The 12,656-nt window shown below is 40.4% G+C and overlaps 1 protein-coding gene across 1 annotated transcript in view; it reads left to right on the forward strand.

Moving 5' to 3' along the window:
• IL6ST (interleukin 6 cytokine family signal transducer) overlaps positions 1 to 11,375 on the forward strand; it is a 31,852-nt gene extending 20,477 nt beyond the window's left edge. Inside the window, exons 10-16 of the mRNA XM_065739860.1 lie at positions 3,963 to 4,136; positions 4,801 to 4,902; positions 5,450 to 5,596; positions 6,561 to 6,701; positions 7,888 to 7,984; positions 8,906 to 8,987; positions 9,815 to 11,375. Coding sequence (XP_065595932.1) covers positions 3,963 to 4,136; positions 4,801 to 4,902; positions 5,450 to 5,596; positions 6,561 to 6,701; positions 7,888 to 7,984; positions 8,906 to 8,987; positions 9,815 to 10,540 — 1,469 coding nt within the window. The 3' untranslated portion in view covers positions 10,541 to 11,375. The remainder of the gene's footprint in view (positions 1 to 3,962; positions 4,137 to 4,800; positions 4,903 to 5,449; positions 5,597 to 6,560; positions 6,702 to 7,887; positions 7,985 to 8,905; positions 8,988 to 9,814) is intronic.
• The last annotated feature ends 1,281 nt before the right edge of the window (positions 11,376 to 12,656 follow it).

The raw sequence follows: 12,656 nt of genomic DNA on the forward strand, positions 1-12,656 counted from the left end.
GACTGGTGGCAGCAGAGGGAAAGTCTGAGAAAGTGCTATGAGACATGGAACTGCTTATGAAGCAAAGATGTGTCACTGAATTCCTCCATGCTGAAAAAATTGCATTCACTGACATTTGTCAATACTTGCTGTATATTTATGGAGACGAAACTGTGGATGTGCATTTCAGCTATGGCAGGTGCATTGTTCCAGACAAGCCATGTTCCAGACAGCTATGCATTTTTGTTTTTTTACAAGCGCAGCATGCAGGCTCTTGTTCATCACTGATGAGGAGGCACAGCTAATGTTGGTGACTGTACTGAATAAGTGTTTCATAGCTATTTGCTCTATCAAATAATGTTATTGTCTTCTTCGTAACTGCTGCAGTTTCCATGGAAATAAATCATAGAATCATAAAATCACCAACGTTGGAGGAAACATCTTAAGTTCATCCAGTCCAACACTTATCAACCTATCCACCAGTATTTCCCACTAAGCCATGTCTTTCATCTAAATGTTTCTTGTACGCCTTCAGGAACACAGACTCCACAACTTACCTGGGCAGCCTGTTCCAGCATCTGACCACTCTCTTAGTGAAGTATTTCTTAACATCCAACCTGAACCTCCTCTGGCACAGCTTGAGGCCATTCCCTCTGGTCCTATTGCTAGTTGCATAAGAGAAGAGGCCAACCTCCACCTGACCACAACCTCCCTCAGGGAGTTGTAGAGAGCAGTAAGGTCACTCCTGAGTTATATCTTTTCCAGACTCTACATTTCTAGCTCCCTGAAGTGCTTCTCATAAGGCTTGTGCTCCTGACCCCTCACCAGTTCCCTCATCTTCCAGGTGAGTCACTTCTCCATAAAAGGAGATCAGTTTGGTCAAGTAGCACCTTTATTTCATGAATCCATTTTGGCTAGACCTGATTCCCTGGCTGGCCTGCACATGCTATGTGATCTCCCTCAAGATGATCTGCTGTATAACCTTTTCTTGGCACTGTGGTCAGGCTGACAGGTGTATAGTTCCCTGGATCCTCTTTCTGATCAACAAGATGATGTGGTTTAACCTTGGTAGGCAGCTAAGCACCATATGGCTCTCCACTTCCTTGTTGTGTAGGTTCATAGGTTCGTACGGTTGGAAAGGACCTACAAGATCATCTAGTCCAACCATCCTCCTATCACTATCCCTACCCAACTACTAAATCAAATCCCTTAGCACCTCATCTAAACGCTTCTTGAACAGCGCTAGGGATGGTGCCTCAACCACCTCCCTAGGCAGGCCATTCCAGTGCCTGACCACTCTTTCAGAGAAAAAGTGTTTCCTCGGGTCTAATCTCAATCTTCCCTGGCGCAACTTGTGGCCATTCCCTCTTGTCCTGTCATTATTTATCAGGGAGTCCAGTTGTTCCTAGAATTCCTCATTCATTCTTTAGTCCTGGATAGGTGGTCTGTAACAGGTTCCCACCAGGTTGTCTGCCTTGTTGTCCCTATCAATGATCCTTACTCATAGAGATTCAGATGATGATTTCCAGTACAAGCTCAAAATATTCTCTTGCTTGTCCCTTCTGGAGCTTATAGCCATCCATTGCAGCACTCCAGTTGTGAGAGTGACTCCACCATGTTTCTGTAATGGCAGCTAGGTTGTAGTTTGCCTGCCATATTATGGCTTCCAGCTCCTCCTGTGTGTTGCCTGTGCTGTTGTGCATTGGTGTAGATGCGCTTCAGGTGAGCCCCCCTGCCTTGCCTCCAATCCCATCATTATTCCACTAGGCTTATCTCTAGAGGACATGGTTTTATCCCCTTCCCTCTTCATACCTAGTTTAAAGCTCTCCCACTGAACCCTGTGAGCTTTGAGACAGGTGAGACCCATCAGCAGCCATCAGGTCAGGTGCTTGCCCCATGGTAAACAGCCCCATCAGCAGCCATCAGGTCAGGTGCTTGCCCCATGGTAAACAGCCCCATGGTCAGAAGAGACAAAATTCTTGTGTTTGCACCAGCCTCTCAGCCATGTATTTATGAGATGAATTTTCCTGCTCCTTTAAGTATTTTTCCCTGCCACTGAAGGGGTAGAGGGAAGTGGGACCTTTACTTCCTACTACCCTGATACATAAGTCTTCAGGCTTCTTTCAGCAACTTTGTCACTGCCAGTCTGAAATATCAGTAAAGGATAATAGAGGTGCAAATGGAAGCTTCCTGGAAGTATCCCTGACCATGGAGGCCACCCATGGTGCACTTCCCTGTGGGCAGGGTCAGGCCAACATACAGGGCCCTCTGTTCCTCTCAGCAGGGAGTCGCCTAATGGCACTCACCCTCTGTTCTTGCCTGAAGCAGTCTTGAGGATCAGAGTTGACTGTCTTGCCCTAGACTGGCTGGCAGGTGGGCCTCTCACCACAGTGTTACTTACTCACCTCTCCTTCAAGTTCCAGAGCATCAAACCTATTATGCATAAGCACCTTGGGATCTGAGGTAGCTTGGGATTTGGGGGCAAGTTGCCTGTGATGTGGAGTTGGGACCTGTTTCCACTCTTCTCTCAAATAATCTCCTTCTGCTTGATGGTGGAAGGGGAGGGGATCCACCGCTGTTTGCAGAGTGTCACCCTGGTGCCTTTCTCACATGCAGCAGAGAGTTACTCTATCAATCTATCTCCTGCTCATGCTCTCTGATACTCCTTAATCTCTCCACCTCCTCCTTGAGCTCCACCGCCATACTGAGCCAATCATCTACCTGCTTACATCTCACACAGGTGAAATCCTTGCTGCCTGACACCAGCAGCAACAGGCTCAGGCACTTGCTGCAGCTGGACTTCAACTGCCACATTTTGAGGTGTGAAAGTGGTGATCTTTCTTGTCAGAGTGTTCTGCCTAGTGGAGACTGTGGCTAGATTTGCTGTCTGGCAGGTTTCACACTGTTCAGGGGATAACTCCACTGCTGTTCCTGGCTTTGCCTCTTACAGCTCAGAACTTGTTCAGGGAGGACGGCGACTGCTCCCTGACAGGGCTGCTCCTCAGTACCCACTTCAGCATGGAATGCATCTGCTTCAGAACTGAGTACCTTCCCCAAAATAGGGGGCATTACTTTTGGAGCAGCCTATGTATACTAGGATTCATGGCAACTTATGTATGTACTCAAGAATTCGTTGCAAGCCTTGGAGGTATTTCACAGTTCTTTTAGATCCATCGAGCAACTGTGCAGCATATTTTCTATTTTATTTCTTCCAGCCCAGCAGGCATTTGTTTTCTAAAAATAAATTTATTTGTGGATGCAAGTATCATCTACTTCATGTAGATCCAATCTAGCCATTGTTCTCCTTCCTTCTGCTTTGTGGTATTCCCTCCCACCCACCTCCACTCTCTGCTCTTGTCCTTGTCTTACCCTCCAGTGTTTCCTGTATCTTCTGAAATGGTGGAAGTAGGCTACTCTGTTCATTTTCCTTTTTATCATGCTCCTTTTATCCTGCACTAGTAGTAGTAAATGCAGGCTAGTTTTTCCTTATTGCCCTCGTTTGCTGAATTGAGCCTCTTACACAATGTAAGAATGAAGAGCACAGGAAACAAGAATTAATACATCAGTGGGTGTGTGATACTTGGCACATAAATGCTAGGGGAGAGGCACAGATTCTAAAACAGTACTAAGTGACCCAGTTATGCTTCAACAGAGTAGCACTGTAGCTAGAAGGACTTGGTAAGGTACATGAGTATACTCAGGATTGGAGTGGGAATTTAGAGGGTCTGAAGTCTTGTTTTTTACTGTGAAAGAGACCATTGATTTTTGAAAGTAGTAACTCTTTACTGTACTGTTGTCTCTCTGTTACAAAATCAGATGTATGCTTCTAAATTTCAGAGAGTAACTTTAAAATTTTCTTAGATTCTGTCAAGTTGTCACCATTACAATAATCGGAAGTATCCATGTTTGACAAGACAGCTGCTGTTATGACTGTGCAGTGGAAGAAATGTCAATATTTAGCACTTTATTTTCTTTCATTCCAGCTCCTGTGAAGAATATTAGAACACTACCTAAAGATGGCAAATTGTGGGTAGGGTGGACTGCTCCTAACAATGTTCTTAAATACGTGGTTGAGTGGTGTCTGATGTCCAACAGCTCAAACTGCATCACAGAGTGGCAGATTGAACCAGGAACCATTCAAGGAACATTCTTAAAAGGTACTTTGCAGATACCTTGTAGAGCACAAAGAACCTAGTGAACATTCTCAAAGGAGAGAATATGTTCTAGGTTTCTCTTTGCAGGATGGTATCTGGGATAATGCAAGGGCTACTCTTAGCTTATCGCGAGTATGTGGAAGTATCTATATTTTTGCTGAATAAACTTGATTTTTCATTTTGAAATTTGTGTTATATTAAAAAAAAAAGTGTCTTATCTGCATTTCACTTTTAATCTCTTAGTTCCTGGCAATAGTGAAATAGTGAAAAGGCTTAGTTCCTTCCAAATCAAATTGCCATGCATCTTTCAGGTCCAACAGTGAAACTTAGTCAACTTTACGATTCTGTTCAAATCATAATCAGTAGCTCAAATCTGTAAGTCTGTGGTTCAGTGTTACAGACAGTTAAAGATTGAATTAGAATAAATCAGGAAAAAAAACAAAATTCTATGAAGCCTGCTTATACTTTATTGAACCACTTTATTTTTCTCTTAGTTATTTCTTCCAAACAATATGAAGATGAGCTCTAGAATAGCAGTCTACTGCATTAGTTATAAGAGCATTTAACAAATCAAGAAAGGCTTGGGACCATGCGTCTGAAGTATATGGGGTAGATAGTGGGACATTTAACTCTCTGAAACAATACATTTTATAATTCCTTTGATTAGGTGACATTAAACCATTCAAGTGTTACTTGATAACTGTGTACCCTCTGTATGCTGATGGCCAGGGAAGTGGACAGTCTGTGAAGGCTTACCTTCAGCAGGATCGTAAGTACCAAAGTCACCTTGGAGCACATTCACTGACATCTTGGCTAAAATAATGAAACCTTTGTTTTCATGTGAACTGCATAATGAAAAGTGCCCCTAAACCGAAGGGCCATTAGACAATTTTTTGTCCCTTCTGTTAACATACACTCTGCTAGTATACAGTATTTACTTAAACAGATGTCTCTGACTTTTCCAGCTTCTATCAGAGAATTTGGCACAGGATTTTGTTACTTTATCCATATAGTATTAGTTCTTTGATTTGTTTTATGTACCAAGTATGAACACTTAGCGACTTCAGTGGAAGACTTTGTGTCATCTGATTACTTTTTCATACATTTTTCTAGATATTTCTTTTAAAGCTTCTTTGAAATTGCTATAATCCCTGAAAATAATCTGTTGTCCTAAAGTAACACTTTGTAGATAAGTTAGTCCAGCTAACTAACTTCTATTGAAGCTGTTATGAAATAGCAGTCCAGTTCTTATTAATGCACTACTTTCATAGATGGGAGGATCTGCAACAGAAACTAACGTTCATCTACCATTACAGGACCTTCAAAAGGACCAACTGTTCAGACAAAAAAAGTAGGAAAAGCCGAAGCTGTTTTGACATGGAACCATCTCACAGTAGATGAGCAAAATGGATTCATCAGAAGTTACACAATATTGTACAAAACTGTTGATGGAAATGAAACAGGTAACAGAAGGCAGAGACATGGTTTGTGGTTTTGAAGTATGTGATCTTTTTCCTTCCTAATATATGTTCCTGAAAAACAAGGAACAGACTCAAGCGTGTTTGGCATCTTATCCTGATGATATAAAGCTGATGATAGAGGTATGGCTCTCCCATACAGAGAAACTTCTCTATTGGCTTCATCTGAACAGAGAAAAGTTGCCAACAAAGAGTTAAGCACATGCAGTCTGTGTATAACAAGGTACTGAGTTTGGTTTCTGAAAACTGATTGGCAGTTACTGTACTCCCATCTGTCTGTCTAAATACGGAACAGGGAGGCTGTGTAAGAAGGTGGGCACAAACTGGAACACAGGAGGTTCTGTCTAACCATCAGGAGACCCTGCCCACCTCAGCCATTCTGAGATTCTGTGAAGTTAGACCAATTCAATCTGTGAAGGATTTTATAAAGATATATATACATATATATATATATATATATATATATATAAAACTACATTTTTGCTTTAAGTGTACTCATCGTAGTCTGTGAGCTCCAGACAAAAGACAGGGAGGCAGCATTACAGAAAGTTTTTTTTTTTTTTTGAGATCTACATTGGTTGGAAAGGCAATTTACTTATGCTTCTAGTTAACCATGTAACTTTGAGTTAACTAGAATTTTTTTCTAACTAGCTATGTATTCTCCCTATTATTAGAGGCGTTTAAGCTTCAATTCTACTGTCAGTTTGCTTTCTGAAAAAACAGGAAATTGACGAATTATCACAAAGAATAAACTCAAACACACAAACAGAAACAAATCAACCTCAGCATTCTTTGTACAGGTTTGTAATCTTTGAGTTACGTTTACCATGAAGCCACACGTTCTACTAAAATTGTTGTATGTTTCTTAACATGTAATGTCTTAATGCTTTTGTGTTTATGGAGTTCTAATAAACGATAATGAAAACTAGTATGTTTTTCTTCTCTTCAGCTGTGTCAGTGGATCCATCCAAGACAGAGTATACCCTCTCTTCTCTAACCAGTGACACGTTGTATACTGTGCGTATGATGGCATACACAGATGAAGGAGGCAGGAGTGGTCCTGATTTTACTTTTACTACACAGAAATTTGGTAAGGAAGAATGGCAAAAAATTAACGGAATTAGGAGTTGATGTGGCAACAGTATAGCAGGGCTCACTTTCAGATCTGATAGGAGAGGAGGTGATTAAAAAAAAGTTGTTCATACTCACAGTGTGCAAGAAACTGTCTAGCATTCAAGCTACAAAGGATATTTGACCTTTTTTTTAGTATTTGAGTTAAGTAATGATTCCTTTGGGCTGTGTCTTTCACTTGTTTTATGAATTTGTCTTATGTGGTCAACACAGTGTTTTGAGATGTGCTTCTTGTGTGTAGCTTAGAGTACAGTGAGTGGGTCCATTTTGTATAAGTAATCAGGATTTTCTCCATGTCCTTGTATCCTTACCTGATATTTGATGGCTCTTATTCTTGTCTTAAAGACAGTGTCTAGAGTGTTGATGTTAATCTGAATGTAGATTGCCTTCATTTTCCTGATTTGGGTATTCTGCAAAGCTGCAGGGTTGGGCTGGGATCTCAACGTGCTAGTAGATATCTGTCAGCTCATGCCATTCTTTACAACCTTTATTCAGCTTCCACATTCCTATTTTCGTGGCCATTAGCTTGTTACAGTTCTCTACAGAAAAACATTGTGAAGAATTCTATTTATACATGCAGCTTTACAGAGCTTCCTGTTTATAATGGTAAGAGCAGCAACATTAGATGTTTTTTCACAGTAATGTTGCTCTTCCCTAGGCATTCTGTATGGTTTACTTATAAAATGTGTACATAATTGGTGGAGAGATACGTAGCAGCAATGCAGCTTTAAGTGTTTGTGGGTAAAAGATGTTTTTGTGTACAGAATAAACTGATCGGTGAGTTACATCAGTCATTTGGTCATGATATTGATGAGGCAAGTGGTGGTTCACTGAAACTGGACCACAGATGCTTTCACTTAGAAATCGTATCTGCCTAAATTATAAAATTATTTGTAACATTACTGCTTCTAGAGCAATCTGTGTTTTTTATTGGTGCAAGATGTTTGATTGTTTGAACTGAGCTATTCGTGAGTTTTCCAACAGGCTTTTTTCATAGAGAGAAAAGGTTCTTCTGAAGCTGAATCTTAAGGCTACGCTGTGTGTTTGGTTTCAGATTGTCCCTGTCTGTGAGGAACTGTGTGCTGCTGCTGAGTTCCTTTAATGCCCAAAGGGCTGTGAATGCATTTCTTTGTTTGTTTTTTCAGGGAGAGGAGAAATTGAAGCCATAGTTGTACCTGTGTGTCTAGCGTTCCTTTTGATTGTACTCCTTGGAGTTTTGTTTTGCTTCAACAAACGTGACTTGTAAGTGTAAATGAAGCCTTTCTCTCCTCTTCTTGGTATGCCTTGGTATGACATGAGATGTGGCAGTAATTTATTGTGGACATGTAAATGTTCTACAGCTAGTTTGGAAAAAAAGGTAGAACAAAATAATATTGGTAATAATATTAATAATAATAATGTATAATAATTAATTATATAATAATAATATAATAATAATAATGGTAATAATAATATTGGCATTTTGGTATTTTTTCTTGAGAAATAAGGGGCTTTTCTGATACTGATTTTATTTATTACTGTGAGTCATTATCACTGAAACAAAATGTCCTATAGATCAATCTTCAAAATAAATTTCTTGCTAGTCTTGGTTGGGGTTAGGTTTGTTGGAGTTTTACCAGGACACACGTTCTGTGTTGTTTCATTAGTCATCAGATGAGACTAGAATGACAGCTTTTGTTTTGTAAAGCACAGAATATTCCATATAACTATCTTCAGGCTATTGAGTGTTAGCAAGATTTAAGCTTACACAGTTCTTATTCATTAGTTAGTGGGATATATCTTTTCCAGCTCCTATTACCTCAGAGTTCTCTGCAGCCTTAGTTGAGAGCTGAAGTGTTTTCCCTGACAAAGAGCATCTCTTGCATGTCCCCAGTCAACTAACTTGTCTTTCTGGTTTAAGAAGAAAACTTTTGCCCTTCTCATTCTAACATCCCTGCTGCTTCTAAAGTCAATTCTTAGTGGACTGTAGTTGAAAAGCCCATCTTGGAACATGTCCAGACTTTTACCAAGTTTGCTGTGATATCCATAGTTATCTCAGAGAATAACAAAAGTGTGTTTTTATACTGACATAGGTTAAATAGTTTCTACCTAAATATTTGTTCTGTAGTATCCACCTAGGAATTTGGAAGTGCATCTTGTAATCTAGTTTTTAATCTTCTGCAGAATTAAAAAGCACATCTGGCCTAATGTCCCTGATCCATCCAAGAGTAACATTGCTCAGTGGTCCCCTCAACTTCCAGCTAAGGTAATACTCATCTTTCTGTATACTTAATTTTCCTACTCCATAAGGTCTTGACCTAGCCAGAGGGAGCCTTCTCCTTTCAAAAACACACAGAGTTCAGGGATTAAAATAAGATTGGATATAAGTTTCATAGCACTATTATGTGGCATGGCTAGAAGACTTGTCAAGTAGATTCAGTGTTAGAAATACACAGTCCTTAGCACAAGTTATAGAATTGCTCAGGTTGGAAAAGACCTTCAAGATCATCAAGTTCACAGCATAGAGCTTGAGTTTACTAGTTTACCAAGCCTTGATTATTATACTCATCTCAGTGGAAAAACAGCACTAAGTAAAACAGTTCACGATTCTTAAAACGTTGTACATCTAAGTGTGAGAGAGAGGGAGATCTAAATTACAAGTGGAAGTGTTGCAGAAAAATCTGTGCCATGTGTGAGGTGGATGACAAAAGTTTCTGTTCAATGAACTGTGGTTAACATCTCCTTAAGCTCTAATGCTGAGCCTGCTATTGAGAGTGTATGTATATGGTCTCTGTATAGAATGCTCTATGCTGCATAGTGAGTGGTTTTCTGTTTACAGTTCTTCAGAATAATTTAAAATTGGAGCAAAGCTCACACATTCATCTGTAGTTCTTAGCGTACTTATGAAATTACGGATTTAAAACTGTATCTTTCGTTTTGTAACAGATAATTAGAGGGTATTGCCAGCCCAGTAAAGAGGCAGCATGTATAGAGAATGTTGAATTTACTACAGAAAAAGAAATAAGTTGTTAAATATTTTGTTTTCCACTTGAATAACCCTCCTCTTAGGCAAAATCCCTCTCTTTCTTTCAGCACAACTTTAGTTCTAAAGATCAGATGTACCCAGAAGGCAGTTTTACAGATGTGAGCGTCGTAGAAATAGAAGCTGATGACAAGAAGTCTTTTTCAGAACAGGATCTAAAACCTTTTGATTTGCTCAAAAAGGAAAAAAGTGCTTCAGAAGGGCACAGCAGTGGTATTGGAGGATCCTCGTGCATGTCTTCTCCTAGGCAAAGCGTCTCTGATAGTGATGAAGGTGAATCTACACAAAACACTTCAAGCACTGTGCAGTATTCAACTGTAGTACTTAATGGCTACAGAGATCAAACACCTGTACAAGTTTTTTCAAGGTCTGAGTCTACTCAGCCTCTGCTAGATTCAGAAGAGAGATCAGAGGATCATGCTGGAGGGAGTGACGGTACGACACAAAGGCAGCGTTATTTCAAACAAAATTGTGGTCAGGATGAAACCAAGGCAGACAGGCCATTCTTTCAGAGAGCAAAGCAGATTGTTCCTGCTAATGAGGAGGATCTCGCTGGGTTTGCACAACTGCAGATCTCAGGTCAGAGTTCACAGCCTCTAGGCTTTGAGCTAGAAGAAAATACCCAGGAAGCTGCTCTGCCAGATGTTTTACAGACAAGTACTGAAGGACAAACTGTGAGACCTGAAACAGTGGAGGGAAGCCTACCATCAGTTGATGAAATGCCAAAAAGTTACCTCCCGCAGACTGTGAGACAAGGGGGTTACATGCCTCAGTGAGAGAAGAGACTGGCTGTATTAGGCCTTCATTAGTGCCTGTTCACTTTTTTTTTCCTGTGTTTCTTATAAATTAAGCTAGGTATTTTTATCTGAATGCAGATAGAAATATTGAAATTAGGTGAAGAATAATTTGACAAAGTACAATAAGGACTATGTTTCCGTGGAAAATCTGCAGTCCAGACCTACTGGAGGAGACTTCCTTTTATGCACTACATGAAATCGTATTTGTCTGAAAAGCTGAACAAGCCTATGTGCTACCTTGCTTTTTGTCTTGTCATACCAGATTTTCACACGACTGAAAATGGCAAGTTTCAGTTAATCACATTTGGCCAGCAGACCTCCTAGAAGAAATACTTTGATTTCTGACAGTGTACAAGCCTAGGAAGCCAGCTTTGATTGCTTGGAGCATCTTTGTGCAAAAATGAGACAGAAGTTCAGTATTCTAAAGTTTAAAAATGCTGTATCGTACACTTTTTGATAGCGTGATTAATTTTCTGAATTTTGACTTGGCCCAGTGTCACAGTTTCAGACTTAACAGACTCAGCATGCAAACCATGCATCCCCATTTAAAAATGACACAGAAGTTGTGATGGTGTGCAGGTAAAATGCTATGATTGCTTGACTCTGAGTGCTACTATAGTCACTGACGTTCTGTCTGTATATAGATACGCTTGCACATGAAGTATATCATAATTTGGCCTAAAAGCGTGCCTTGCTACTGGATGCACAGCAGTTCAATCTTCGTGTTTAAATGTTAAATCCAGATGAAAACACAAGATAAGGAATTAGTTAAAGATTTTTGAACCCGAGTCACTTCCTGATTATACATCTCTCTGGTCATGTCACTCGCCTTTCTGTAAGAAGTGCCCCTTTGGCAGTGTGCTGCTTGAGGGGTAAATAATGGGCTGAAGGATTTCACAGTTCTGTAACTGCCCAGGAAAACAGGAATAGGATCTTCTTCCTGGTTGACTACGAAGATGTATGCCACGGGGCTTCATGAAACGCAACATAGCAAAAACCAAAGCGCTCATGTCATTGAAGTGCTCGGGGGAAACCAACAACAAACTACCCTGAACTTGACAGTTACTGACAACATGAATCTCTCACCCAGCGTGAGCCACAGATAATACTTGTGGATGCTGAGATTCCTCGTCTCACTTCAGCCCTGTTGGGATGGTCTGTGTTTTAGTAAAGAAGGTACATGGAGTTGCATTAATAGAACCCTCTTCCCTAATGATGAAATCTTACAACACTCTCGTAAATGTTTTTCTTAGCGTAGTCAGCTTTTCTAACTTGACACTAACTGTCATTCAAAACACTACACACCGTTCTGTGAGAATAAAACAGGAGTTTCAATTCTTCAGCAAAAGAAGGGTGACCTCCAGGAACTTCAGTGCTGTGATACAGGGTGCTGCTGTCCTGCAGAGCACCTGCCAAAGGCCTTTGAAGAAGAGATGGAAGTATGATGTTCACCTCCTGTGCTTTTGTTAGAAAGAAACTCAGTGCAAGAGCAAATTCAGAATATTATTGTTTGAACTTGGGACTACTGAATATAGATAAAGAGTTCTTAAACTTCAGTAACGTTTTATTCAACCTTCTGCAGTTCTTTTCTGCTTACAGTATTTTCATGTCTGGGCACTTTTTTTTTTTAACTAAAATGTGATGTTGCAGGTTACTGTAACTATACTTTTCTTCAGAACAGACCACCTTCCTTCCTCCCTATGCCACCTCAGCACACTCAACCTCTTCCTGCAGAGAGCAAGGCATAATGAAAGCAGTACCGTTACAAGGCCAAGGAAGATGTCTGGTTTTTCAAAGGCTGAAGGAGCATTCTGTTGTCAGAACATATTCCTCTTGGAAAATGATGGCAGTGAGTTTGTGCAGGGATAGGTATGTCCTCTTCAATCAGACTTCATAGAGACCGTGGAACCCACAAGTAGAAGGGAAAGTCTCTGCACAGTGTGCATGCTTACTCAACCTGCCCTATGGCCTCGTGCCATTTAATTCACCCTCTGCTGATCTCTGGAATGTTTTGGGCTGCAGTTTTTATGGCCACAGTCTGGCTGCTTAGCTTGAAGGTTGCTTTAAGAATGTTGCTTTAAACGTGCCAGCTTTC

Source organism: Cyrtonyx montezumae, unplaced genomic scaffold (assembly GCF_038088225.1).
Source record: "Cyrtonyx montezumae isolate F1298 unplaced genomic scaffold, pur_monq_1.0 scaffold_25, whole genome shotgun sequence".
Taxonomy (NCBI): Eukaryota; Metazoa; Chordata; class Aves; order Galliformes; family Odontophoridae; genus Cyrtonyx; species Cyrtonyx montezumae.